This window comes from Exophiala xenobiotica (genome assembly GCF_000835505.1).
Source record: "Exophiala xenobiotica strain CBS 118157 unplaced genomic scaffold supercont1.7, whole genome shotgun sequence".
Lineage (NCBI taxonomy): Eukaryota > Fungi > Ascomycota > Eurotiomycetes > Chaetothyriales > Herpotrichiellaceae > Exophiala > Exophiala xenobiotica.
The window spans coordinates 2912801-2938483 of NW_013562488.1; the positions used below are offsets into that span (position 1 = coordinate 2912801).

The 25683-nt window shown below is 53.1% G+C and overlaps 10 protein-coding genes across 11 annotated transcripts; 5 read left to right on the forward strand and 5 right to left on the reverse strand.

The window, feature by feature from the left end:
* Positions 1 to 108: 108 nt before the first annotated feature.
* PV05_11778 (uncharacterized protein) lies at positions 109 to 1361 on the reverse strand (the record flags this gene model as incomplete). The annotated part of the gene is made up of 2 exons (XM_013455293.1): positions 109 to 785; positions 944 to 1361. 2 exons carry the CDS (start codon positions 1359 to 1361, stop codon positions 109 to 111), a joined length of 1095 nt encoding a protein of 364 aa, XP_013310747.1.
* A 557-nt stretch (positions 1362 to 1918) lies between these two features.
* On the forward strand, positions 1919 to 3310 carry PV05_11779 (uncharacterized protein; the record flags this gene model as incomplete). The annotated part of the gene is made up of 1 exon (XM_013455294.1): positions 1919 to 3310. One exon carries the CDS (start codon positions 1919 to 1921, stop codon positions 3308 to 3310), a length of 1392 nt encoding a protein of 463 aa, XP_013310748.1.
* A 396-nt stretch (positions 3311 to 3706) lies between these two features.
* PV05_11780 (uncharacterized protein) lies at positions 3707 to 4873 on the forward strand (the record flags this gene model as incomplete). The annotated part of the gene is made up of 1 exon (XM_013455295.1): positions 3707 to 4873. The coding sequence occupies one exon, from the start codon at positions 3707 to 3709 to the stop codon at positions 4871 to 4873; it is 1167 nt and encodes a 388-aa protein (XP_013310749.1).
* A 169-nt stretch (positions 4874 to 5042) lies between these two features.
* Positions 5043 to 8364, reverse strand: PV05_11781 (uncharacterized protein; the record flags this gene model as incomplete). Its single annotated transcript, XM_013455296.1, has 2 exons — positions 5043 to 7144; positions 7197 to 8364. The coding sequence occupies 2 exons, from the start codon at positions 8362 to 8364 to the stop codon at positions 5730 to 5732; spliced, it is 2583 nt and encodes an 860-aa protein (XP_013310750.1). The 3' UTR covers positions 5043 to 5729.
* A 268-nt stretch (positions 8365 to 8632) lies between these two features.
* PV05_11782 (uncharacterized protein) lies at positions 8633 to 10266 on the reverse strand (the record flags this gene model as incomplete). The annotated part of the gene is made up of 3 exons (XM_013455297.1): positions 8633 to 9688; positions 9743 to 9926; positions 10019 to 10266. The coding sequence occupies 3 exons, from the start codon at positions 10264 to 10266 to the stop codon at positions 8633 to 8635; spliced, it is 1488 nt and encodes a 495-aa protein (XP_013310751.1).
* A 1420-nt stretch (positions 10267 to 11686) lies between these two features.
* Positions 11687 to 14952, forward strand: PV05_11783 (uncharacterized protein). Its single transcript, XM_013455298.1, has 2 exons — positions 11687 to 11870; positions 11987 to 14952. Exons 1-2 carry the CDS (start codon positions 11817 to 11819, stop codon positions 14306 to 14308), a joined length of 2376 nt encoding a protein of 791 aa, XP_013310752.1. The 5' UTR covers positions 11687 to 11816; the 3' UTR covers positions 14309 to 14952.
* Positions 14953 to 15112: 160 nt separating this feature from the next.
* PV05_11784 (uncharacterized protein) lies at positions 15113 to 17388 on the reverse strand. The gene is made up of 3 exons (XM_013455299.1): positions 16577 to 17388; positions 15647 to 16526; positions 15113 to 15575 (listed from the first exon to the last, which is right to left on the reverse strand). Exons 1-3 carry the CDS (start codon positions 17150 to 17152, stop codon positions 15508 to 15510), a joined length of 1524 nt encoding a protein of 507 aa, XP_013310753.1. The 5' UTR covers positions 17153 to 17388; the 3' UTR covers positions 15113 to 15507.
* A 230-nt stretch (positions 17389 to 17618) lies between these two features.
* On the forward strand, positions 17619 to 19478 carry PV05_11785 (uncharacterized protein). Its single transcript, XM_013455300.1, has one exon. It carries the CDS (start codon positions 17715 to 17717, stop codon positions 18900 to 18902), a length of 1188 nt encoding a protein of 395 aa, XP_013310754.1. The 5' UTR covers positions 17619 to 17714; the 3' UTR covers positions 18903 to 19478.
* PV05_11786 (uncharacterized protein) lies at positions 19391 to 22318 on the reverse strand. The gene has a single exon (XM_013455301.1). The coding sequence runs from the start codon at positions 22044 to 22046 to the stop codon at positions 20070 to 20072; it is 1977 nt and encodes a 658-aa protein (XP_013310755.1). The 5' UTR covers positions 22047 to 22318; the 3' UTR covers positions 19391 to 20069.
* Positions 22319 to 22646: 328 nt separating this feature from the next.
* On the forward strand, positions 22647 to 25544 carry PV05_11787. 2 transcript variants are annotated; one of them, XM_013455303.1, is made up of 3 exons: positions 22647 to 24451; positions 24498 to 24965; positions 25018 to 25544. In XM_013455303.1, the coding sequence occupies exons 1-3, from the start codon at positions 23275 to 23277 to the stop codon at positions 25299 to 25301; spliced, it is 1929 nt and encodes a 642-aa protein (XP_013310757.1). In that variant the 5' UTR covers positions 22647 to 23274; the 3' UTR covers positions 25302 to 25544. The 2 variants fall into 2 exon arrangements, with proteins under 2 accessions (XP_013310757.1, XP_013310756.1); XM_013455302.1 differs by having other exon boundaries at positions 24498 to 25544.
* Positions 25545 to 25683: the final 139 nt, after the last annotated feature.

Below are 25683 nucleotides of genomic sequence, written 5' to 3' on the forward strand. Positions count from 1 at the left end.
AATATGGGCCATCAGCCTGCGCGCATCTGAGATGCTAGCCTGCGATAAGTAGCAAAGCAAGCAAGCAAGAATGCAAGCAAACCAATGACTCCAAGTTCTTTCGATCTTTCAGCCTGTGAACACATTCCCCTTCTCAATGTCCTCAAACGCCCCCATCGTATGCTTCCATACCATCTCCCTCAGCTCCTCCTTGTCCACGCCCGTCTTCTTATACACCTCCTCTCTCGACATCGTCTCGCTATCGGACCAGACCGTATACACTCCACTCCCCTTCTGCCCGTCCGCGCCAACGGCCACATCGGAGTCTTCTCTGGCCCCTTTTGCCGGAAACCTCGGTGTCGCCAGGAACAATGTCCTCGCGCCCGCCTCGGCGTGTGACGTGCCAAAGACCCACATCAGCGGGCGTCCGACGATCGGAAAGACAACCTTGAACCAGGTCGGTAACTCGGGGTTCTTGAACCCAGGCGTGTGCACCAGGCCGGGGAATACGTGGCAGAAACTCAATTTCCCGGGATACTGTGCGACGAGTTTCTCGAAGAACAGCGTTTTGAAGTACGCAATGTGTGAGCGCGCGTTCATGTAAGTGAAATGGCCCGGTTGACGAAGAGATAAGTCGTCGGCGAATAGTTGGCCTTCGGTCTTGGGCGCGTAGATGGAGATTATGTGTGCTGCGCCGCCACCGGGAGGCAAGCGAGATTCGACGAGGAGTGGGAGCAGCCGGTCGATGAAGCGCATGCGAGAATAGTACATTAGGGACATGAGATTGTCGAGTCCTTCGGTCGTATCTGTGCTTTCACGTTTTGTGTGTCAGCCCAATGCATGCTGCAGCTCCACGGGTGCCGGCTAAGGAGGAGGAGGAGGAGGAGGAGGAGGAGGAGGAGGAGGAGGAGAGGGCCCTGCAAAAGGGGAACGGCAGTGTCAACCTGGGGCAAGAAAGACGAACCTTTGCGCGTGACGAATATCGAGCCAGCCTGGCTCATCACCAGCACGTCTACTCTAGGCTTACTATGCGGTCCGTTCGCGGCGGTCTCCAATTTGATGATCTCCTCACAGACCCGGTCGACATCTTTCAGGAGGGCCAGGTCTTTCGCTCGGACGAAGGTGAAGTTGGCTTGAGGACATAGTTTGCGGCAGTCGGCGATCGTCACATCAGCGGCTTTGGCATTGCGGCCGACAATGTATATCCGCAGATCAATATTCCTGGATTTGGACTTGCCCACAGATGCAGCGTTGGATACGAGAGAGCGAAGCGCGTACTCGCATATGCCCGACGTGCCGCCCACGAAGACACCGACCAGAGGCTCACTGAGGGATGCCACGAAGTCGGCGTTGGCGGCTTTGACGTCGGAAAGTCGGACCATTGCGCTTTCGATGTGCAGGGTGGTACAGTACTTGAGGCAGCTGTGGATGCCAATGAGGCGACTGACAGTCCCGACAAGCCAACGATGCGGAACGCCTTCTATGCTGAGGCTTTGAGCTGAGCCTACAGGAAAGGTGAATGTCGGGCTAAAGACGAAAAGATCGTGAAAGTGGTTTGCAGCGGCCGTGGGATTGTTCTTATCCCTTATAGGGCTGAGTAACAAGCATTCCAGGTGGATACACCGACCGTACAGCGAACAAGATACTGCTTTCGGGTTAGTGGTGTTGGGGCCGCCAGTAGACCATTTCATAAGATCTACCCCGGCCTGCGCGCCTGACAAGGACTAACCTTACCTCGTACTTCGTGCTCGTAAAGGCTAACCAGTCTCGATGGGTCCGACACTGATCATTCTCCTGTGTCTTGTCTCGCTCCATCGATCAGTCCAGCGACTTGGTTGCTGCATAGAAGCGCCAGTTGTCCAAAAGAAAAGGCCGCTTACTAGTTTTTGTACTGTTCTCTCGCCGCACTCTTGTCATAGCACTCTTGTCCACCCGGGTTATGCCGACGTCTCAGAGGCGTTTCCACACGAAAAGCCGGCGTGGCTGCATTCAATGTAAGAAGAACAGGACTAAGGTGAGTTCCTTTCCTGCCGTCATCTTCGAAGCCTACCTTGTAGTCTCCACTTGCCTGATTCCTGGTCTGCAGTGTGATGAGGAAAAGCCAGTCTGTGGTAGATGTGTCCGAACCGGCCAGAGCTGTTCGTTGAACTCGCTTGAGCCGGACCTGATCATCGTTGATGGGTCGAAAAAGGCCGAAGCAAAAGCCGCATGGAGATCGAATTCCCTCGTACGCTCCAGGTCTGGATCAGAGGAAAAGTCTTCCAGCTCCGGTCTGCACACCTCTATCAGTCCTGTCACGTCGACGTTTAATATCACGCCACGACGATATTTCGACCCGTCCGAGCGCGACCGTCTGAGGTTGATGCACCATGATGATCGATATACCTGCGAGACAATAGCCGACCTGATCCTTCCCACGCCCGAAGGACTCACCATTATGCGCCACTATGTGCCCGAAATGGCCTTCGAGCATGATTTTCTCTTGCATGGAATGCTAGGCTTGAGCTCGCTTCATCTAGCCCTGTTGTCAATGGATGCTGGTGAAGCACAAGCTCGCGACAAACACATCGGCCTTGCCATGCATCATCACACTTGCGCGATCCAGATTTTCAATCAACAGTCATTCAACATCACCGGCCACAACGTTGACGCCCTCTTTATCTTCTCTGGCCTAATAGTCCTGTACGCTTTTGGATTCCAGCGTGTCACAGCGGGATCTTCGGCTAGTCCGTTGGATAATATTGTCGAGATGCTGACGTTGCTTCGTGGGACTGGCACTGTCGCCAAAACAAGTTTCGAACGGCTGATAAATGGGCGGTTGAGTCCTCTGTTTAGACAGATGAAACGTGCTCTCGCGGGACCGACGCCGAAACTGTCGGAACGAGTGGAAGACGTGCTCGCGAAACTCTTGGAGCGGGTGTTGGCGACTGCATCTCCTGAGCGTGAGGTGTACGTCGAGTCACTCGCAGCACTGCGCTTGAATATCGAGCTTGCTTCGGCCGAAAGCTTGGCTCATGAAGCTCCTATCTCGACTTTCCCGGTAATGTTGCCAGCAGGATTCCTCCAAGTACTGGCCACCGGCGAGCCGCTGGCTCTGTCTATGGTAGCGAACTATGGGGTAATTCTGCATTGGTTGAGAGGGAACATATGGCTCGCTGAATGGGGGAGGCAGACAGCAGAGACGATACAGGCGATTTTGTTGCCAGAGTGGCAGGATTGTCAATTGAGCCTGGAAGAAGATGAGAGGAAGTGCAGGAGCTGTGATCAGCGCTTGCAAATAGGGATGACATCCGCAAGCATCGGTATCAATTGTGCAGCATTGGGAAGCTAGCACAATGATGCCGTCGAGCATCCATTTGTGGATGTGACTTGAATAAACTCGGCATAGTTGGGATGAGTGGTTTCTTTTACTTGGTACCTGCAACAACATCAGTGCTGTATCAGTGCTGTATTATACGGTCGGCCGATTAAGCGTAGTGATGCCTGGCATGGATTGCAGATAGGGATGAATTAAAGAACATCGTGAACGGCGTTCATACACAGAACAGAGCCCAGCCTCGTCCGCCAAGCATCCAATTAAGACGCGCATGACGCGACGAGGCTGCAGGCTTTCTTGAAACTGCGACCATCGTCTCCTTCAGCGTCCAAACCAACACTCCTGAGCTCCCTGTTGACAACACCTTTACAACCCCCATTCCATCTCGTCCGGCCATCACACTTCCCCACAATGCCTCCAAAACGCCGCTCCGACGCCATATCTCGCGACGACCCTCCCTCCGCTTCCGCATCAGAATCGGACGACAATGAACCACAAACCCAAGCACGACGCGTACGTCAACGCTCCTCATCAACCACATCCGCCGCATCCAGCATCTCCTCCTCGGCCGCCGCCTCAGACTCGCACACCACGAACTCCGAGTCCACGCTAGTCAAGAAACTCGTCCGTCTGGCGCTGTCGACCGAGTACGCGCGTACGCCGCTCCGACGCAGCGACATATCCGCCAAGGTCTTCAAGGACTCGAACGCGCACGGCCGGTCCTTCAAGAATGTATTCGCCTCCGCGCAGCGCACGCTGAGAGACACATTCGGCATGCAATTGGTGGAACTCCCCTCGAAAGAGAAGACCAGCCTCAAAGACCGACGGAACCAGGCCACGCAGACGTCGAAAACGTCCAACAACACCACATCTTCCAAATCATGGATCCTTCTCTCGACGTTGCCGACCGCCCTAAAAAACGACCCGGTCATAGTCCAGCCCACAAGAGCGCCGACTCTGGAAACCGAAGCAAGCTACACGGCGATGTACACGTTCGTTCTCGCGCTGATTTATCTGAACAACAAGGCCTTGACGGACCAGAAGTTGAATAGATACCTCAAAAGGGTGAACGCGGATACATATACCCCCTTCGGCGCGCTGGAGAAATTGCTACAACGCATGGTCAGGGAAGGGTATGTCGAAAAGCGCCGAGATACGAGTTTGGGTGAGGAGGTGATGGAATGGGTGCCCGGGCCCAGGGGCAAGATTGAGGTTGGAGTCAACGGTGTAGCCGGGCTGGTAAGGAGTGTATACGGATATGGAGCTGTGGATTTGGGTCTGGAAGAGCTGCCGGACCGTCGTGGGCAGGGTGGGGGTGATGAGGACGATGAAGGCGAAGGGGAACAGCCGCAGAGGCGGAGGGTTGTCAAGATCGAGGAGGACGAGTTGAATGCGAAGCTTTCGCGGAGTTTGGGAATCAAGGTCGGTGGGGACGAGGCAGGGACCGATCGTGAGCAAGAAATCGACGATCAAGCCGTCGAGGAAGAACAGGTTGAAGCAGGATCGTCACGCCGAGGCCAAGCACAGAGAAGCAGAGGGAGGCCGAGACGGACGGCCAGGGATGACGATGAGGATTAAGTGAGTGTCGGCCTGTGCTGGGTTGATGATACGATGACCGGCTTGGGTATGGATGAAGCATGGATAGTTGCGAATGCATGCCGCTGCAAGCTCGACTTGCTGTCTTTGAACGGCGGCATAATTGATTCGACTTGCCGCGGACGCTCTGACTACTACTAGACGACCATGACGAGTCCCGATGGCTTACTGTCCGTACTGCAGCACGAAGCTTCTCTTTCCTGTGACACAGTGTGATCATCTTGGCCATGTCCCATTGCCCTTCTACAAGTCTTTGGCCCATTCAATCCAGTTCATGATATATGCAATGATCGAATATCGGCCCGGAATATGACAAAGATACCAGAACGCCAACACCCAATGCCGTGGCACGCCATGCAGATAGATCGGTTCGAAGATTGTACTTTCGACCTCTGAAGGGAAAGAAACTCCTCGCAATGCAATGCTTGCCAACCACGCTATGTGCTTTCTACTTTTTTCTCACAGATCTGGAGCTTGTGTGTCCCAATTCATCGTTTGATTTGAAGGGACGAAGGTAACGTGGGTGTAGATGCAGATGTTCGGTTCGTGAAGCTGAAGAGTATCCAAGATTTGGTGCACAAGGAGGCAGGCTGTTCGTGTCTGCAATGCAAAGTCGACCTGCTCTCGACTTTACTCGGCCTGCCGCCGTCTGCTGTCTGACTGCCCGTTGCAGTGTGATAGTCTTACACAATCCAGGCAATGGCAGAGTTTCGATCTGGTCTCAGCGGCTTTGCCACATACAGCCCCTAATCGAGAGGGACTCGCCTGCATTGCGCACCTCTCGCTCAACGCGAGCTTGAGTCGTCGCGTTCCTTCCAGTCCACGTGTAATATTCATCTCAACCGAATGCTGAGAAGCCTCCTGGTCCACCACCACCCGTACTGAATCTGAACCCACCGCCGCCACCGCCGTTCATCATATTGAACAGCATCTCCGGATCGATCTGGACACCACCACCACCCATCCCACCCATCCCACCAAAGCCGCCCATGCCTCCAGGGAAACCACCGCCCATGCCCATGCCGGGCTCCATTAGATCGGCGCCAGAATCATACATTTGCCGCTTTTGCGGATCCAGCAGCGTCTCCTTCGCCTCCAAGCAGTCTTTGAACTCCTCTTCCTTCTTCTTATCACCCTGCGTCTTGTCTGGATGCAGTACCGCCGCCTTACGTTTGTATGCGCGCTCAATGTCTTTATCACCGGCATCCTTCTCCACGCCCAAGATCTTGTAGTAGTCCTTGCGCTTGGACTTCTTGAGCTCAAGCTCAGCATTCCGCAGTTCCTTGTTTAGTTCCTGATCCTGGGGGTTGTCCTCGAGCAGTGCCTTGTAGTCTTTGACCGCTTGCTCCCAGTCGCCCGATTCCCCTGTTGCTTTGGCCCGCAAGCGTCGTGCCTTGGTGTACGTCGGATCGAGCTTGAGTGCCTGGTCACAGTCTGCTTTCGCCTCATCGAATTCTTTGATCTTAATGCGGGCCGTGGCGCGGTTGCCCAATAATTTCGCGTTGGTAACTTTATTGCTTGGGTCGATCGTGAGAGCTTCGGAGTACGCTTCCACAGCGTCATGGTACTTCCCACGCTTAAACATATCGTTCGCCGATGTCCGGGCCCGGTCTAGTTTCTTCATCGTCCGCAAGTTGTTTCGGGCGTCGGTATTGTCGGGATCTAATGAGAGTGCTTGTCGAAAGTAATCCTCTGCACGCTCGTAGTCGCTCTTGCCGCCCCCAGTTTTCTCGTCTCTCAGGTACATCGCCCGTGCGGCAAGGACGATTGCCTCGGCATCCATTCCGTTCTCGCGCATGAGGGACTGAGAGATGGCTTGGACTTCGCCTAGCGCATTAGCAGTGCCTACTTTGAGGTTTGCCTTGGCTTTCAGTATCTGCCAGCTTCGTGGCGTGGGTGTGTCCCGTCCGAGGGTCTGCTTCGCCTGCTCGATGCTCCATAGCGCCATATTCCCGTTGCCATCTTCGGAATTGATCTGCTTCTCTGCCAATTCTATTGATTGCAATGCTTTCCGAGCGGCTGCGGTATCTGTCGCCGAGGCATTCGGTATTTTTGCATATGTGTCCAAGGCATCCTGTGGTCGGCCTAATGATGTGTAAATTCGAGCGAGACGGTGCAGGATTTTGTCGTTGTTCGGGTCTAATCTGCTGGCCTGTAATGAGTCACCGAGTGCCTGGCTATAGTTATTCGCAGAAATGTAGGCTGCGGCTCGGTTGGACAGGTAGGTGGGATTTGTAGGATCTGCTTCAACAGCTAGAAGAATTTGTCAGCCAGAAGTTTGTTGAAAGGACATGTTTTACCATACCTTTTGAGTATTCCACGATTGCTTTATCATAATCCTTCGCTTTGAAGAATTTATTACCTGCGGCCTTGCAGGCTTCTGGGTCTACTTTCGGCGCAGGAGTGACTTTGTGTGGTGGGGGTGTAGGACTTCTCTCGTTGTGGCCATTGACGCCGTTTGTAGCAGGCTCGTCTGGAAAAGCACCGGGTGCATCTTGTGAAGGGGTCGCAGGCTGCGAGGAATCGTTCGGTATTGAGTCTTTATCAGTTGTTCCTGGGATTTCTCGGTCCATAGACATAGATTGTCTCTCAGCCTCTTCTCTTGCCATTCTGGCTGTGAGTTTGCGCAATTGATCGGGAGGTAGATTTAATGGATGGGTGTCAGTGTCGTGTTTTGCCGACTTCTTCTTGTCTCTGTCTTTGTCCTGCTTTTTGGGAGATTTTGACTTCCGCATGGGCGAAGATGAATTGAATTTTGCACCAGTCGAATTCAAGTCGGCTGCGGCTGTCGACTTGGAGTGGGGCGCACCCAGCGGAGGCAGAGACAGACGGGACAGAGGCTCTGACACTGGGACGGGTATTGACACGGGCTGTACGAGTAGCTGCGGCTCAGATCTCCTGCCGCTGCCGCTACCCTCCTTCTCCTTGTCGATTGAGCGTAAGAGATGCCGAAGGTTTGCCTCAGTGAGAGGAGCAGGCCCAGACTGCCTAGGGTGCCCAGAGTGGCTGCTGTCAACGTCAACTTTTGACGCTTCGGCGAGATGCGGGAGAGGATCTTTGTAAGACGTCGAACGAGTAACGGAATGATTCAGTCTGCCACTTATTGTTCTTGACAGAAGATTGTGGGAATTTGACTGCACGGCTTCGTTGTCATGCTTCTTATCGTCCTTGTCGAATTTTCTAGACTGGTTCTGGTTCTTGGAAAATTGAGCGGGACTCTGATTACCGCCGAGCTCGTCTAGCCGGGCGCCGTTTGAACGAATTTGGGCGTCGTTGGCGCTGGTCATAGGCGCAATAGGCGAACCGGGCCCTGATCGTATTGGATTTGGCCCTGCGGCAGCCTTGGCTGGTTGCTGAGCCTCAAAAGGCATCTTCGCATTGCTCGCGCGTCGTTTCGCATGCACGCCTGTGACTTTTCCAGGTTGTGAACCGGATGACAGGTCAGATGGAGTCTTTCGCTTGTGTCCAGACATCTTGACAAAGTAGAGCAATTGGTAGTATTGTTCACGACAGATTGTGCCCAGACTCACGGCAAAGTGATGGATGAGAATGCACACAGCGCTTTTATTACGAATATTAACAGACGGTGGTCCAACCACAAGGTCCCTATGAAGAAGGCAAATCACTTCTTCGTCAAGAAAGTGCAGCTCCATCCCTATCTTTAGGCCTACTACTAATACAGATGATAAGTGTTGTTACAGTTCTCAATGCATGCAGGCCGCATGAGGAGAGCCTCCGAGCTCACTGAGCATTACTCATACAAGTCCAACTGCTCCCACTCGACTCCTGATGAATAGAATACCCACTGGCGTACAAGCCCATTCCACAGATCCCACAACCCATTGCGAACAAGCCCACGTTGGCAATGGTGAGAACGATCTTCTTCCAATTCTTGGTGTACTGACCCCAGTTCATGAACAACCAGAAAACTCCCGAGATGCCATAGGTGAACCACGAGGCAAACAGACTGGAAATTAGAGCCAGCAAGTCGTTGAAGTTGGGAATAGATTCCGCGATGATCCATGCAATGACCCAAACCGTCAAGGTGATGATAAGCCAGGTGCCCACGGACAAGAGCGTTCGTTGCGACATGTGCTTCGTACCACGGAACAGACGCACATAGATGTACTTAGAGGCGACGTGCCCATAAATGACACCAGCAACAATGATGGTTGGGATAGCCAGACCCCAGGCGACCTTTCCAATGACGGTCCCCGCAGAACCAAGTGCAGGCGAGTCGACTTGGTCTCCACCATAGGCATATACCACCATGGCGATGAGGAAGTACATGGCGGTATCCGTGACTTGCAAGAGGACCAAAGCCTTGGGAAAATCTTCGGGATTGCGCATCTCCGAGATGAAACTGAAGAAGGCAACGTGTCCAGCATATGCAAAGACAATGTTTGTTACACTGAGGAACGCCGTAGCGAAAGTCGCTGTTTGTGTTGCATGGAAGTGGCCATGAGACGGATTTCTGGCACCAACGCCGGCCATACAGACAATTACGGCGGTGGTGATGCTGAGAAAGCTGGCGCACGAGAGCCACGAGACTTTCTGGAGGGTTCGAGGGATGTCGCAGATCCAGAAAATCACCAAGCCTACGATCCCCCAGGCGATCGTGCATGCGGCTCCATTGGTCAAAGTGTTAAGACAAATGGTCCAGGTCAGAATATGACTTGCCATGCTGAAGATCAGGAAAATCGTTTGAGCTGCCCCGAAGACTTCTCGCATCACGGTCGCCCAGCGAGGACCGACGGGTTTGAATAACACATAGCCTGCATCAGCCATGTTGTGAACCTGCAAAGGGAAATGTCAGAAGATTCACGGCAGGACAGAATGCTTAAGGCTTACCCATGGATGCGCCATCTTGAATTGTCCAATTACATAGCCAGAGTATGTGGCCACGACCCCCAAACCCACGATCAGGATTGCACCAGGAGCCATGCCAATTGTCGCAAGAACGGAGGGCAAAGACAGAATGCCCAAGGATATGGTCTCTGCAATCATAACTGTGTGGAGATAACCATTAATTTGACTCTGGAGTGCCTCAGAAGGACATACTCATGCTGCATTGCCTGTTTCTACATGTTAGCATCCGAACTTCTTCATAGCAAGACTGATGCGTACCACCACTTCAAGGTCCGATACTTCACGCCATCGCCATCTTCGTCATCAAACGGGTCCACTTCCTTATATTCGCTTTGCCGACGAAACGCTGCGCCTAGAGAAGAGCGACGCCGCTTCTCAGCACCTGGAGCAATGTCGGGACGAGCAGCGCCATGAAGGTTGGAATTGTCGAGAGTTTGAACATCCTTCTCCGCGTCAGGACCGAAGGGGTCCGACGACGCTCGCAATGTGGGCGATCGAGAAGCCATAGTGGAGTATGGTTCGATTGAGCCGCTGATTATTGCCGGTATACTGCCTACGATCGCTTGATGGTAGGCGTTGGCTCCCAAAGGCTCAATGTGGTTGTAGTCGTCGTGGTAAACAAGAGTCGAGGACGAAGGCGTATTGCATTCAGGGTATATAGTCATGCGAGCAGTATGATGACATTGTTGGCTGAAATGCGAACATCCGTCGACGTCATGGCGGTTTATAAAGGAGGGGAGCGTGCCGTGTGTGGTGGAGTTCGATACCAGCCTTGTCGATCTGCGCGCATGAAATATCCAGGCATGGTAAGATCAGCACCTATACGGAGTACATGGCTGATGCCAGCCAGAAGATCGACTGCCGGAGCCGAATTGCTAGGACTTTGAGGGAGCACGACATATAGCTCTATACAGTGCTTGACTGATCAATGGACGACTTGTAGAGGGGACTGTATGCAGAAGAAGTCAGGAAAGGCAGGAAGGTTGATGGCTCCCCTACAAAAGGCATTCTTTGGCCAGCGTTATCAATTGACTGCAAGAGTTCTTCAGTTAGTGGTAGGCCTGAATCTCCCGCTCTACCACTCTTCCAAGACTGCGTACGACCAGTACTCAGTTAATTCCAGGAGCACTCTACTCGCAGCAGCTTGTTCCGCAAGCTTCGCAGGGATCCTGAATGGTCTATCATGAGAAGCTCATGCCGCAATAGTCTGGAGACATGTTCACTCCGTGGATTCGGTAGTCGAGAGGTTCGCCGTGCATGTTCTGCGGCCTGTCGCAGGGCGAACGGTCGGACGGTCTATCCTCAGACTTACTCTCCGCCACGGCCGTGACCATAGTATCAGGCACATCATAGAGAATAGGCAGTGGCGAGGCATGGACGTCGAAGAAGCTGCTCATCTCGCGGGTGCTCAAGTCAAGCAAAGTCAAGCACAGCCAAGCTCTTTTGCTTAGTCACAACTCCCGGCTCATATTGTTTCATCAGGCCCGATTCACATCATGAGTCGTTTACCTGGGAAAACGAAGAGGCATGTTACGAAGCAGCGGGCATCCGGCCTATAAGGATCTGCACTCGTGTAGATGTGGAAGCCACAGGGCGTATATATCCTCAAAAGACAGTGGTATTGCTCTTGCCGCCGTAGAGAGAGGTTGGCGTTGTTGGGTTCTGCTCTCCGGTGGCGACCAGACAGGTTCCAATGCGAGCAAATGGCATCACACCCGTTCGCCTGTTGCATACTGTATAACGGACGGTTTTCTTTTGCAGGGACGTTCTAGTTGGTGTGACTGATATCGAAAGAATGCGAAGACAGCAAATGCCGCACGTGACCAGGCGTTGTTGCCAAGGCGCTAACGGCCGGGGATTGTTTACTTGGTCACGTCATTTCAGAAATCGAGCATCACACAAGTTCGACCAATGCTCTCGTGCCTCTCTCACTCCTCACAGACCACCACAAGTTCTGACATCTCCATCTTACAGTACTGTGTACATCCACAACGATCCTCTCCATCTTCCTGGCTGTCCTGTGCGCTGTTTCATTGAATCTTGTACATGGTTTACAATGGCTACCCCTCGTCGTAGATCTGCTCGATTGAGCAAAAACGCTCAGCAACAGGTAATGTTTGCCAGTTGTTTGACACTGCTTTGCCTTGTGCTCTGGTGATCATTGAATGGCTTCTCTGCCCTACGCAATGGTCCACCTCTTCCGACTGGGAACTAATTGTTTGGCAGCGATCTTCTACCCGTAAACAGTCCTCGGCACCACTTGGGGCTCTCATAGAACGAGACGAGACTCCCGATGTGGGCGAACCGCAATCCATTGACAACGTTATCGCAACTCCAGCATCTGCTGCCACCACCCAATCCCAGCTCACCAAGCTGTCGGGCCTCAAGACACCCAAAACTGAACCACGAGTTGATCGCGGCGAGATGCACCCTGAGCTCGTCCATCACAGCACCACTAAAGCTCCCGACTCTGGCCTTAAGCTAGGCTTCATCGACATACCTTCACATCCCCAATCGATCGCGAGCGCACAAAACACGCCTTCAAAAATCCGTACAAGCACTCCTGCACACTTTCAATCCACCAGCTTGGACTTCAAGTTTGGGAGCGAATCCCAATTGAGCAGCGAGGCACAGAAATTGATGGACAATGTGCGTGAGGAAGCGACCAGAATCAAAGCACAGATGCAGGCCGAAAGAGAGGCTCAACAACAGAAAGACGAAGACGCCGAGTCTACCTTTGGTGGAATCAATGCTTCTGGTAGAAAGATTGCGAAACCAAAGGGCAAGGCTGGTCGATTCAGCGACATCCATATGGCTCAGTTCAAGAAGATGGACTCGATTGCAAATCATCCTTCCGCATTTCGGGGGAAGCCAGGTTTTGCGCAGCCTACGGCCCAATCACTCAAGCGAAGCGGCTCTAAAGCTCGTCTGGATGAAATGGACCGACCTCGAACTGCTGGCAAAAGCACTCCTGGACGACGACCGCCACCTTTCCTTGGTCGCCCAACTTCTGTGAGCCCGTTCAAATCCATTCCAGCGCAGCCAGAACGACTCGAGAATGCCACTCCAGCTAAGCGTGCTAGACACTCCGAACTGCAGGATGTTTCCTCAAGTCGACCGAAAGAACTCACCCAACCAGCTCGGACCGAAACCTTGACAAATTCAGTGTCCAGCAGCTTGCTGTCGCCAACCAAGGCATCCTTGGCCAGAGCTGGAGCTAGTCAGATACCGTTGGCTTCACCCAACAAGGCTTCACCACTCAAACGCCCTGCATCGGCCAAGTCGCTGAGAACAACTTCACAAGGAGCGGCCAATAGACCTGCTACTTCTCATGGGGCACCGACAGCTCAGACTATGTTTCACTTTGCACGCCCTGAAGGATCGCACTTGGATAGGCCCCTCCCACCATTACCCAAGGATGTTCCTTCGCCTACATCTTCTCAATCAGAAGAACCCCAACAGGCACCTATCAGCATTCAAGGTCCAACTATGTCCAAGAACCAGGGGTTCTCCTCGAAACTGCCGAAATTTGCTGGATTGAAATCAATTCTACGTTCTGGCCGAAAGACGGATATTGTACCTTTCATCCAAGATCGACAAGGCACCCCGAAGCGCCCGGCTACTGCAACGGCTAACAGTGGCTCCTTGAAGAAAGTCGACTTTACTCCGAGTGTCAAGTCAAGATACGCCGTGAAATTGGCTGCTGGAAGCCCCAGCCCAGTCAAGCTCCCGCAACAACTCACGCCCGGCAAAGCACTCGCGCCACTTGTCCCCTACGACCCAGCGGCATATGTGCTAGAAGCTGATGATGGTGACGACTGCTGGGAAGACGCCGAAGGTGAGATCGACTATCCAGTTCTACCTGAAGGTTCTTCAAGCCCGGTTCAATCGACGCCCGACAAGTCTTTCGAGAGAAAGGCCAAAGACCACAACCGCCGCGAGTCTAAGGAGTTCAAATCAATCTTCACCACTTTGCACCACCCATCTAGACCTGCGCCTCCTTCGAATTTGACCTCTGTGAATACCGTAGTCAACAAGACGGACCCGGCCATTCACGCTAACAAGGTCATGCGATCACCTAGCAACCCTCACTTCTCACAACCATCTCCCTCTACTATTCGCCGCGTCACCACTTCCGGCGTAACGGAGCTCGTTCAGCCATTCGAAGATGCAGAAGTAAAGACCGTTCCACACGGGATCCCAGGCAAGAAACGTCGTCGAGACTCGATCGTGTCTGACAATGACGAGTCAGGCGAGGATGCTGGGAAAGAGAACCGCCGCATCTCCGTCATGCCGTCTGTTCCTGGTGGCTGGCATGACACCCCACAACCTGACGAACAGGATGAGGGCGAGAAGCGTGGTGGGAAGCGTGCGAGAGTCGGTGGCGCGCCTACAGACCCGAGGGAGAAGGCGAAAAACGACGTCGGAAAACCACGACAGAGCACGGCAAGAGAAATGGCGAAGAAGAGCGCTGATGCGCGTAAGGGAAAAGGCATTTTGAGTCTGAGCCGCTTGAATATGCTGAGTCGACCGAAGCAGAGAGAGTGAACAATGATCTGTGTACTGATTTCTAGCACTGCTATCGGTCGGCAGGATCACTGCAGAGATCGTTTGCATGGTGGTTGCGGGCATCATGCGCTTCTACCTCTCTCAGCGTCCTCACATGAGCAAGGGATAGCATACCTTGCGACGCTCATAGTCGGATGACAACGGCTACTACTTTTCGGAAATTGTGTTACATGTTTTACTTGTTTTTATTACCGGCTTCTGCCGCAAGGGAAATGGGAAGCATCGATCTGGAGCTGAAGTGGGATTAGATCATGACCAAATCACATAATGACATGCTCTGGATATTGATGGCTGGCCGGACTGGGGGCTTGGGATCTACGGTCTACGGTCTGCGGCTGGTGTTCAAGGTCCTTGGGAACGGGCGGGTCACAAAAGCTGTTGGTTTACTTGGGTTATGGATGGGATTTCAGTCTTGGAGTATTGTGACTGTGAGGATTATTCGGAGACAACAAGTCGAGGTACATTGAGCTGACGGGGCGTCGTATGGACGGACGGACGAAAAGGGGCAACCTGGTTGATGGCTGAGCCGAACAAAATAGTTGTCACTGTCCGAGTACGACGTCCTTTACATCTGCATAAGCTCGATCAATAGTCTGCTCTGCATGAACAAAGGGCAATGAAACATATTGTTTTGATTCTTCGGCCGTTTCTAGTCAGCATCGAGAATTTCGTTGGGAAGTATCACAACCAGCTTCATCTGGCCGCACTCGTCGATGTCAGGGACGAACGGATATTTCGATCTTCGGCTACAGTAGCACAAGTCGATCTCCAATAGAGTAGGTAGCCAACTGGTCTTCCCACGCGCGACTGGCACAGAGAGATCAAGAAGATTAACATTCGTACACTATACATTTGGTACAATTCTCCTCCTGGGGCTTGCAAGCACACTGCACACTGGTTTTACCATTCCCTCAACCTCGTCCACAGAATCAACAGGCATCATCCCTTCTCTCTCTCGCCGAGGTACCTGATCCATTAATGAGACTCATCGTGATTGTTGAGGTACAAGTGTATAACATCGATCGAACTGGAGTCCGAACAGAACACACGGTCTTCGATTTCTCTAAGGGGCAACCATGAAAGCGTTGAATGAAGGGACCCGGCCCCTTGTTCACCACTGCGTGATAATTGAAGTCCTTGAAAAGTGATGGGCAGTCGCAAAAACTCCGAACGGAAGATTAATAAACAGCCTCGAGAAGGTAAATCACACCAAACACCAAGAAAGCAATCGCGCCACCCATGGTCACTGTTAACACGAAACATTAGCTTTCAAAATCGCAACACCCACAAAGTACATAGCAAGCAGATGATACGTACCGGTCCTCATACTGACCCTGCCGGCGATGGCTCTACCACCTAGGACGGCCGCCCCAGTACAAATGGCATGCCCACCCAATGCACCGGCGGTAACCCACCAATAATCCTGTCCAGCGGCCATTGCAATCGTGGCGATTTGCGACCGGTCGCCCCATTCACCAAGGAACGTCATGACGAAAGTCTGCACCCAGGCCGGACTCAGCAGTAACGAGCACAGATTGTTGATTCCGTTCAGCATGCTCTTGATCGTCGACCGTCGCTCAGGCGATGCCTCGCGCGAACTGGACGGACTTTCCGGTGGTGACGGTAACCGACCGTTTGTATGTTTCCTGCCGACGCCTGCACGACCGGATTCCAGTGCGTATGGGGATATGGACGAAAGCCGCCTAGACATGCGCCGTTGTTGATGTTCCTTCTCTTCCAATTCCATCTCGACCTCTTTCATTTCTTCGCCGACGCCGTCGTCGGGGCTCATTCCTCGCGCCTCGATGACCATTTTGACTCCAAAAACCAGAAACAGGCCAGCTGCGGCGAAATTGGTGATCGTCTTCGGGATCAATGTTGGAACTGCGTGGCCTAGCATCGCCGAGAGGACGGTCATGGTGATCAGCGCGGAGAAGGCGGCGGTAAAGACGACCACTCTGGGATGACGCATGGCCATGAGCGCCGCGACCAGGAAGGTCTTGTCGCCTACTTCGGAGAAGAGGATCATGGTAAACGAGAGGACCAGAGAATGCATAGGCGAGATGACTGCAGGCTCGTGCTCCTTGGCTTTCGGTATCCGGTCAGGATTTTCCGACACGATTGTGTTGTCTTTCGGCGACGAGGGGTTTTCAGGGTAAGGGATGTCGTGAGGCTTCTCTGGGAGGTCTTGAGGCGCCTGCAATGGGGTTAGACGATTGAGACCAAATATGGCGTGGTTTGGCTTACCGTTAAAATCTTCTTGGGCTCCTCTTCCGTGGTCTGTTTCGTCTGCGTCTTGTCCGCGTCCTTCAACGTTTCCACCTCGTGATGGGGTAAGGGTCTGGCGTCCTTGGGAGGATCAGGCCTCTTCTCTGTGGATTTACCCTCCTTCGACTTCTCTGATATGCCGCCCTCGACGCCTCTCGTACCTTCGGCAGGATTTGACTTGAGACGGTCGTCCATTACCGCGTCATTGGATTGTGGAAGGTCTCCGGCTTTGTATGTTGTCTTCTCTGTCGCGAGGTCGTCGTCATAACCCACACCTTGAGTCTTCTTCCTCGTCCTTTCTGCATTTGTCTCAACGAAAGGTCCTTCATGTGGCATTCCGTCTTTTCCATCCACTGGAGCATGCTCGGTTCCGACTGGCGCAGGTTTCCCTCCGCCATTCCCTCCTGACGCGGCAACAACCTCGCCTAAAGACCTCGAATTTGCGAAGTTTTTGGCCAGTGATTCTCGAGGGAGTGAGGCGTCAGTCGCTTCGGAGACGATCACCGAGGTAAGTAGGAAAAGAAGCAATTGAACACGCCTCCGTCCGATCTTCATGGTCGCGTGAGGGTGCGTAAATGAAGGGCGCGGGTGGATTGGTAGGGATTGGCCTGCTTGCGTGGCAGTTGAAGCAGGGAAGCCACTATGGAACAATAGGCGATACCAGGATGGTTGAAGAATGGGGTTAACAGAAGGAAAGTATGCCAGTAGAAGCCGCAATGAAGTGTTAGGTCCTGGCTCTTGGTGTGAGATCTGGGTGCGTGAATCGTGGAAATCCAGGCGCTCCTTTTCCCATTAACGCATTGCGCATCTCACTTTTCTCCGCCCAGAGATTCTCCCTATTTTAGTGGCCGTTAGGATTTCGCCTCCCGGTAAAGAATAATTGTTACACCAATCACCATTCAGAGATACGGTACCTGACTTGCCGCTGCTTTAAATAGACGAGGCTGAGAAAGACTAGGCTGGAACGGCTGAGGGATGATCGCCGGAGATTTTTCTTGCTACTCCGTACAGCGTCGAGACTCGATATCGCCCAAGGATACTTTCTTGCTTACCGGGCTTTACTAAAAAGGTCTGACTACTCACTGCACATATCACAACCCTCGCTAGGTCAGGTGCAATGCCGAAACGAAAAGTTGAAACCGGCGAGGTCAAGGCAAAGAAAAGAAAGGTCCACCAAGACGAGGAAGAAGCCACAGTCGACACATCGAAACCATCTGCAGTCTTCCAACCTTCCGGCGGCCGCTCCTGGACACTTTCTGTCGCTCTGCCAGGCAGTGTCGTCGCCAACGCCAAATCTCACGAACAAAAAACCTTCCTGGCCGGACAGATCGCCCGGGCATTGGCGGTATTCTGCGTGGACGAGATCGTCATCTTCGATGATGAAGACACGCCGACACAGCAACGACGACCCGAGATCGCAGAGACCGACTACACTGCATTCTCCCATCCGGATCACTTTCTCGCCCATTTGCTCTCATACCTCGAAACACCACCTCACCTGCGTAGGGCTCTGTTCCCAATGCACCCGAATCTGCGCACGGCAGGGACACTCCCGAGTCTGGACATGCCGCACCATCTACGCGCCAACGAATTGTGCGAGTACCGAGAAGGTGTCACTGTGCGAGCCGCACCCGCGGGTCCCGGTAACGGCACGCTCGTCGACGTTGGATTGTCAAACCACGTAACCGTCAGCGACGATATACCTCCAGGCACCCGCGTCACTGTGCACTTGCAAGAACAATCCTCCACGGCGGCTGCTGAAACGGTCGCTCCGAACGTTCCTCGCGAGGAGAAGGGCTATTACTGGGGCTATTCAGTACGGCAATGCAGCAGTCTATCCGACATCTGGACGGAATGTCCATTTAAAGGAGGCTACGACGTCTCAATAGGCACTTCCGAACGAGGCAAGCCGCTCGGCAAAGTCTTGTCGAGAAGTCCGTTCAGGGACTCTAGCCTGCTGGGTTTCAAGCACGTTCTTCTCGTCTTCGGCGGCGTTGCAGGTCTGGAAAAGGCCGCCAAGAATGATGTGAACTTGTACGAGCACGGCATCGGCGAGAAGAATGTGAAGGAGCTGTTCGATGCTTGGGTCAATGTCCTGCCGGGCCAAGGAAGTCGCACCATCAGGACCGAGGAGGCTATATGGTTGGGGTTGATGGGTCTGAGACCGTTCGTCGAACAGCTCGGCAAGCCAGCGCCCGTCCCACTCCCACCCAGCGACGGGCCAGAGTCAGAGTCAGAGTCAGACCAAAGCTCCTCAAGTGACGGTCGATTTTCGCCTGTAAAGATACGAGGTATTTGGGCGTGAAAAATATGTCTGGCGCCTTGTCAAAATTTGGACACGACACCCGACAGTGACCTCTGCGCAGCACATACATGGGCAAAAGGGTCGAACTCGAGGCAAATGTGGCCTCGAAAGATTGGAACGGTGCGGCCATCTGACTACCAGGTCCTGGCCGCTGTACGGGCTTTGATCAACAGCTTCCAAAGTTCGCTTGCATCCATGCACTCCATAACCCAGCGCTTTGCGGCACGACGGCACTATGCCTTGCAGATAACCCCTCGATCTAGCTGACAGGCATCTCAAGCGGATCGTGCAAGCCTGCAACACGACCGGGTCAAGGGCATTGAGGATCTGGTGAGAAGGGTCTGTCTCTTCCGTAAACCGACCTCAATAGTACCGGTTCGGAATCGCTTACCCTATCCGGCGCTCTTGCACTGGAGATGTCCTGACGCAGGGCCTGCAAGGTTGAAGTCCTGAAGCCGCTTGAAGAGTGATCGTCGATTGAATTGAGGTGAAGAAAGCGAGAGTGGGATATCATTACACAGTACAATAAACTACTAGTACCTGAGCTGCCGGTAACCCGGCTTCGAGGTTGCGAGGCCTTTCCTTCATGGTGTATCATACAAACACTTCGTTCACGGTCATCAATGGCGTATTAATCCCTGTCCACCAGCATGCTATTGCCCGTTCTTCCGCCTCTGGACCTTTCTCATCAACCCGTGCCATTGCCTGCAGTCTGCCGTTCTCCAATTTTCCAACCGCACCCAATTTGGTACGTCGCCTCAACTCAACCAATGTCTTTGTCACCTTAGGGCAGAAGCGAGGCACGCTCTTGGCTACTGTATTCTGGGCTGATGACGGAGCTCAACCACCACATCCTCACAAGGGATACACGGCTTTTCTGTGTCCCGGCTACTACCAGCAACCTCTAACCCCGCTTGTGCTGAGTGGGCTTTTCCATGATTGGATTGGTGTGTTCCTGATTGCAGCTAGAGTTTGTAGTGCAAGGACTGTGAATTGGCTCTGTTGGAGACCGAAGCGAAGCAAGATACCTTCTTTGGCAGAGATAGAGCGAGCTTCCTTACAGGCCAAAAACCACACTACTAGCAGCAAACGACGAAGCGTCCGATAGCAGTTGCATCGATGCCTGGTATAGAGGAAAGCCGGCGCTATCCTCAAGTGGCGTGCAGCTCATGACGCGCTCTGAAGTGCCGGCATTGTCGTCGTCGTGCTCTCAAGGGCTGACATGTTCGCGGTCACAGTATCCTGCAATTGCGGCATCGTAAAGTTATCAAACACCGCACACCCGGGTCCATCACCGACATTTGGCTGCGTCTCGATCAAATTCTCCATCCACAGCTCATTGTTGAACGGCGGCATGTCATACTGCAACTGGGGCATGGGCTCCGGCGCGATCCTTGGAATCATACCCGGGCCCGTACTGTCCACACACACATTCGGCTTGGTGAGCACCTCTCGCGCAAACTTGGCGACTTGACCCTTGGCGATGTTGGCGCGCGGCCAGATCTCGGCGAACGCCGCGAGCGCGGAAACTGCAACTTGTAAGCGCTCTTTGATGGCGATGGCTTGGTCTGGCCTGTCAATCATCGAGTATGCTGGCAAGTGCACGGTTGCGGCGGTGGTGATCCCGCACATCAGCACAGGGGGTGCATCGATCATAGAGTGTTGAACAGTGGCAAGGTTGACGATGTTGTTGGCCGCGCGGAGGGCTTTGGCTGTGTGTGACGAGTACGCCAGCGCAGGAAGGCCGGCGGCTTCGGCCCTTGTGCATGTTGTGCGGTAGTGGTTGCGGATAAAGGTCAGGCTGGATCGAGGTCGATGCAGGCTGATGGCAGCCCAGTTGATGAGCAGATGGGCGACGAGGAGGTTTTCATCGACGAGGCCGCATTGGCCTATGACTTCCCTCTTGGCTGGGGGCAGGGAGAGGAAATAGTTCGTGATGCTGGCATCGATGGCTTCGACTTGTGGATCGGTCACGGCGAAGGTGTCTGGTCCAAGGGCCAGTACCGAGCCGAGGATATATGCTGCCTCGATGGCGTAGGCGAAGGACGAGTATGCGTATGTGTCTTCAGAGAAGGTGCGATTCCGGAGATCGGCAAGGCTGCGAGGAAGAGGTGAGGATCGAGCGTCATTGTAGTCCTCGTCGTCGCCCGGCAGAGGGACGTCGGTGAAGGTTGTGTATAGTCTGAATGGTTGTGATTGCCCACCGATGACGACGACGGTGGCTTCCACAATGAACAGTGACCACCATGTCCGACGCCATGACTCTTGTATGGTTGGGTCGTTGCGGCCATGCTGGATGGCGAAGCTCTGTCTGTTCATGCCGATTCTCAGAGCGATGTCGATGGCTTGCTCGAGTGCTTTGGCTCCTTCCTCTTGGGTAAAGCGCGAGAAGCACGTCATGGCGTAGAGGAGAAGACCTTGGACTCTGTATCCATCGTCAGGAACGTCGTCTGAGAAGATGCCTTTGGCGGCAGTCTCCAGGGCATTTTGGTTTGTCCCAGGAACATAGTGGCTTGCTAGGTAGTGAATGACAGCCCGCAATGGCTTGGGTAGAGTTAATGGGCTGTCAATGTATGTCTTCCTCGGTATGATAAAAGGGTGAGCAGGGTGAAAATGCTTATAGAACAGGTCGATCAGGTCATCACCTCCCCTCCTAGGACCGGTCGAGCTAGGTTCTCGAGGAATCGACATGGTTGAATCACTTTGTCCGCCTGGACTGGAGGGCCCATGGTAAATTGTCTGCAGCTCCAGCGGCATCGTGGTGAAGGTTGGATCTATGCCGAGAGGAAAGAGTTCGTCGTAGGTAAGGGACCGTATTTCAGAAGGGTCAGCCTCGTCGACCCCTTGAAAGGATGGTTGAAGGTGGGGAGCTTGCGATTCGTGGAATATGGCATCATTTCTGGTCGGCCTCTCAGAACCTTTGTCGTCGATGGAGGATTGGGGCTTTCTGAATTCCCGGTATCCTCTTCTGGATTCTACCCAGAAACAGTCGCTGTTCCGCTCGGCGCACCGCTTGCATAACGGCTTTTCACCACTACATTTCAGATGACTACGGCGACACGGTATACAAGCGAGCAGACTTGGCGGCTTCGATCGGCCTTTAGAGGCGTTGGCGGACGTCGTCGAATTGTCAGCTGTCGACATTTTTGAGACTCTGGGTGTGCTTCAATAACAATTGGAAGTGGCTCAGGTGTTACAGACGGAAGCAATCTCCCATTAAAATGGCAGATCTTGTGTAATGTGCTCGAAGGCCTTCCAGACCGTTTTTGTCCGCCTCTAGAAGATCGCTGCGAACAAAGGTGGCGCTATCGAGGGTTCGATGGGAAAGGCCTGAGATCCCAGTCCAGAGGATCTCCGGTCATCCCACAATCATGCACCAAGACGGAGATGGCGCTTCGGGCTTCTCAAGCTTGTGGTGGGAGGGTATGAGGGAAAAATAAGAAAGACGTCCACGACGTCCTTTCGGGGTCTCGGGGTCTCGGGGTCTGGAGCACAATCGAAGAATAGAGTGGCCTGTGAGTGGTTCGGGGGCAGTGCAGCTTAATTGGCCATTGGATCCAGCAATCGCCAGGGAATCCGAACTGTCATGTGTTGAGAGGAACCAGATTTACCGCACGCACAGGCCAACCAGCAGACACTGTACCGTCGAGTGGCCACCAGTAGGTACGTAGTTAGCCCGCCATGGCTGATCGCCGACTGGGGCGCGGGATCTTCAAGCATGGTGTCTTCCTCCACGCCCGATAGATCTAGTGGTTTTCTGCCGTATCTTCTCACAGCGCTCAATTGCAACGTGGCCATCACCTATGTCAGCATCAAGAAGCGGGAAACCCGGAAGAGAGTCGAGAGCCTGTACTGTGCCAGTGTACCATAGTACTAGTCGTACGACCCACATCTATTTCTGAAGTTGTTGATACAACGACGCGTGGTTTGGTTGCAACCCGAGGGCACTAGGTAGGCTTCAGTAATTGAGATTGAGCTGAGATCCTTCCCCTGGAGCTGGACCAAGGATGGTAGTCGCTTGCAGCCCTACGAGCTCAGATCGCAATAACGGGAGAAAGATTCCCTCAATTTTCCATGGTTGGATGCTGCGTGAAAAGGCACTATGTCACAATTGGAAACCGTCGGTGCGGCTGAAGAGTGTTTGAGGACTTTGAGTTGTGCAAGGCTTGCGCATTCGGGGATCAGACATCACTCACCTCAATATGTCAACATGGTGAGATCATTTATTGTTTATTCACTGATGTCGGAGCCTTATATTTCCTTCACTCCCCCTCATTGCGTTTTCCTATATCATTAGGCGTTCAAGTCAAACCAGATCTCTACTTCCCTGGCCCTTTTACCTTTGCAACATTGACGAGAAGCAGCAACTAGCATGTCTGATCAAGACCCTACTGGGCTGTCCGAAGGCTCTACCGATATGGCCGACTTGACGAGAGATGTGGAAAAAGGCCATGAACTCGGCCGCCATTTGACAAACACGCTGGTGGAAAGTTTCTCCTGGGCCGACGTTGGCATCACAGTGAAAGATCGAAAATCGGGCCAACCTCTCAAGATCCTCGACTCGAACTATGGCTGCGTCAGAGCTGGCAACGTCCTTGCATTGATGGGCCCTTCAGGTTCAGGAAAGACGACGCTGTTGAACACTCTTGCCCACAGGACATCTACTATGAAAGGGGACATTAAGGGCAAGATCATGATCAATGGGCGAGTCACCAACCGGCAGGCTATTCGGAAAGTGTCTAGTTATGTCGAGCAAGAGGACGCCATGATCGGTATACTCACACTGCATGAGACGGTCGACTTTGCTGCGAGGCTTGCGCTTCCAACGAATCTTTCGAAAAGAGAGAGGCTCGCAAGGGTGGACGAACTTATCGAGTCATTTGGGCTTCAACGACAAAAAAATAACATCGTCGGCACACCTCTTCGCAAAGGCCTGAGTGGCGGGCAAAAGCGCAGACTCAGCGTGGCCAGTCAGCTCGTGACATCTCCACGGATACTCTTCCTCGATGAACCGACCAGTGGACTTGATTCTGCCGCGTCCTACGAAGTCATGAACTATATCAAGCAGGTCGCCAAGGAGCACCGCTTGGTCTGTATTACGTCCATTCATCAGCCATCGACCACGACGTTCGAGTTGTTCGACCAATTGATGCTCTTGTCCGGGGGACGAACCTGCTACTTCGGTCCAGTATCGGACGTTCATGGCTATTTTGAGCGCATTCAGCGGCCGATCCCGCTGCATATAAACCCAGCAGAATTCCTCCTGGAACTGGTCAACAGCGACTTTGGCAATTCCTCACACCGTACACAGGATGAACTCAGTTACATCCAAAGCTCCTGGTCGTCCTGTCAAGAGTGCAAGTCCGCTATTGAAGAATGCAGCTTCACATCGCCAGGGGAACCTTCAGGGACCACGCCTCACCACTCCAATCAAAACGTCCTCGCCATATCTTGGATCCTGCTACACCGTAACTTCATCAAGTCCTACCGAGACATCATTGCGTATGGTACCCGGGTGGCCATGTACTTCGGCCTGGCAATCATGATGGGTAAGTGACGTGTCAGGCTTTGTGAGCGGTTGCTGACACCCCACAGGCACGGTCTGGCTTCGTCTCTCGTACGACCAAGAATCAATTCAACCCTTTATCAACGCGATTTTCTTTGGTGGAGCCTTTATGTCGTTCATGGCTGTGGCATATGTCCCTTCCATCATCGAAGATCTACACACATTTCGTAAGGAGCGAGCCAACGGACTTTACGGCCCTCTTCCATTCACGATCGCCAACGCGCTTGTGGGCATCCCTTGGCTGTTCCTCATTTCTCTACTCTTCTCCATAATCACCTACTGGCTCGGACACTTCAGACCCACAGCAGGCGGCTTCTGGATGTGGGTGTTGTGGTTGTTCCTAGATCTCCTGGCCGCCGAAGGCCTCGTGGTCCTGGTATCAAGCATCTTCCCCATTTTCGTCGTGTCGCTCGCCATCACTGCCTTCGCCAATGGTTTGTGGATGTGCGTGGGAGGGTTTCTTGTTCCTTTGGGTACTTTGAATGTGTTTTGGAAATGTAAGCTTCAAATGCCACGGCCAATCTAGCAACCAGCTAATCAATCTTGCAGACGTGTTCCATTACATCGACTACCAAGCCTACGTCTTCCAAGGAATGATGGCAAACCAGTTTCGAAGTACCATCTGGAACTGCGCCAAACTAGCCACGGGCTACCAGTGCATGTATCCAAGTGATCTGGCTTCCGAGGGCAAGATTCGTGGCACCGCCGTCCTTCGCGCATACAAGTATCCCTGGTCTGACGACAAGATCGGAGAGTGGATCGGGATCATGTTTGCCATCATTTTCGCTTACCGTATCCTGGGGTATCTGGCTTTGGTCTTGAAGAAGCATTAATGTATCAAGGGCTTGTTGAGCACAGTTTGGGTCCTCCAATCCCCTTCATCAATCATCGGTTGCCAGAGAGCAATCCTGCAAAGCTTGGTGGTGCCAACGACTTCATCAGCGACAGCCTCGCTTGCTTAATTAGGCGCCAGTATCAATCTGCGAATTAGACATCTTTATTTTGTACTTTTCTGTTTCGAGATAATGAAAGGAGATATAATGAAAGGAGATAAATGGTCCAGAAGCAAGTCTGGGAGTGAATCAACTTGTACTGTGTAGAAGCTACTGTTGGGCAGGAGCAGTTGCCTTAACATTCGACCACCTCACCGGCTACGGTCTACCAGTAAGCCTGTCGCGAAGACTAGCGTGACTAAGGTAAGCCTGCCCCAGGCAT

Bases quoted from the DNA above. Each gene is read 5' to 3' on its own strand.
- PV05_11783 (XM_013455298.1), top strand. From the start codon at position 11,817: ATGGCTACCCCTCGTCGTAGATCTGCTCGATTGAGCAAAAACGCTCAG. The intron at 11,871-11,986 runs GTAATGTTTGCC...ATTGTTTGGCAG, and splicing joins GCAAAAACGCTCAGCAACAG to CGATCTTCTACCCGTAAACA.
- PV05_11784 (XM_013455299.1), bottom strand. From the start codon at position 17,152: ATGAAGATCGGACGGAGGCGTGTTCAATTGCTTCTTTTCCTACTTACC. The intron at 16,527-16,576 runs GTAAGCCAAACC...ACCCCATTGCAG, and splicing joins AGCCCAAGAAGATTTTAACG to GCGCCTCAAGACCTCCCAGA. The intron at 15,576-15,646 runs GTACGTATCATC...TCGTGTTAACAG, and splicing joins CAGGGTCAGTATGAGGACCG to TGACCATGGGTGGCGCGATT.
- PV05_11785 (XM_013455300.1), top strand. From the start codon at position 17,715: ATGCCGAAACGAAAAGTTGAAACCGGCGAGGTCAAGGCAAAGAAAAGA.
- PV05_11786 (XM_013455301.1), bottom strand. From the start codon at position 22,046: ATGTCGACAGCTGACAATTCGACGACGTCCGCCAACGCCTCTAAAGGC.
- PV05_11787 (XM_013455303.1), top strand. From the start codon at position 23,275: ATGTCTGATCAAGACCCTACTGGGCTGTCCGAAGGCTCTACCGATATG. The intron at 24,452-24,497 runs GTAAGTGACGTG...GACACCCCACAG, and splicing joins CGGCCTGGCAATCATGATGG to GCACGGTCTGGCTTCGTCTC. The intron at 24,966-25,017 runs GTAAGCTTCAAA...TCAATCTTGCAG, and splicing joins TTTGAATGTGTTTTGGAAAT to ACGTGTTCCATTACATCGAC.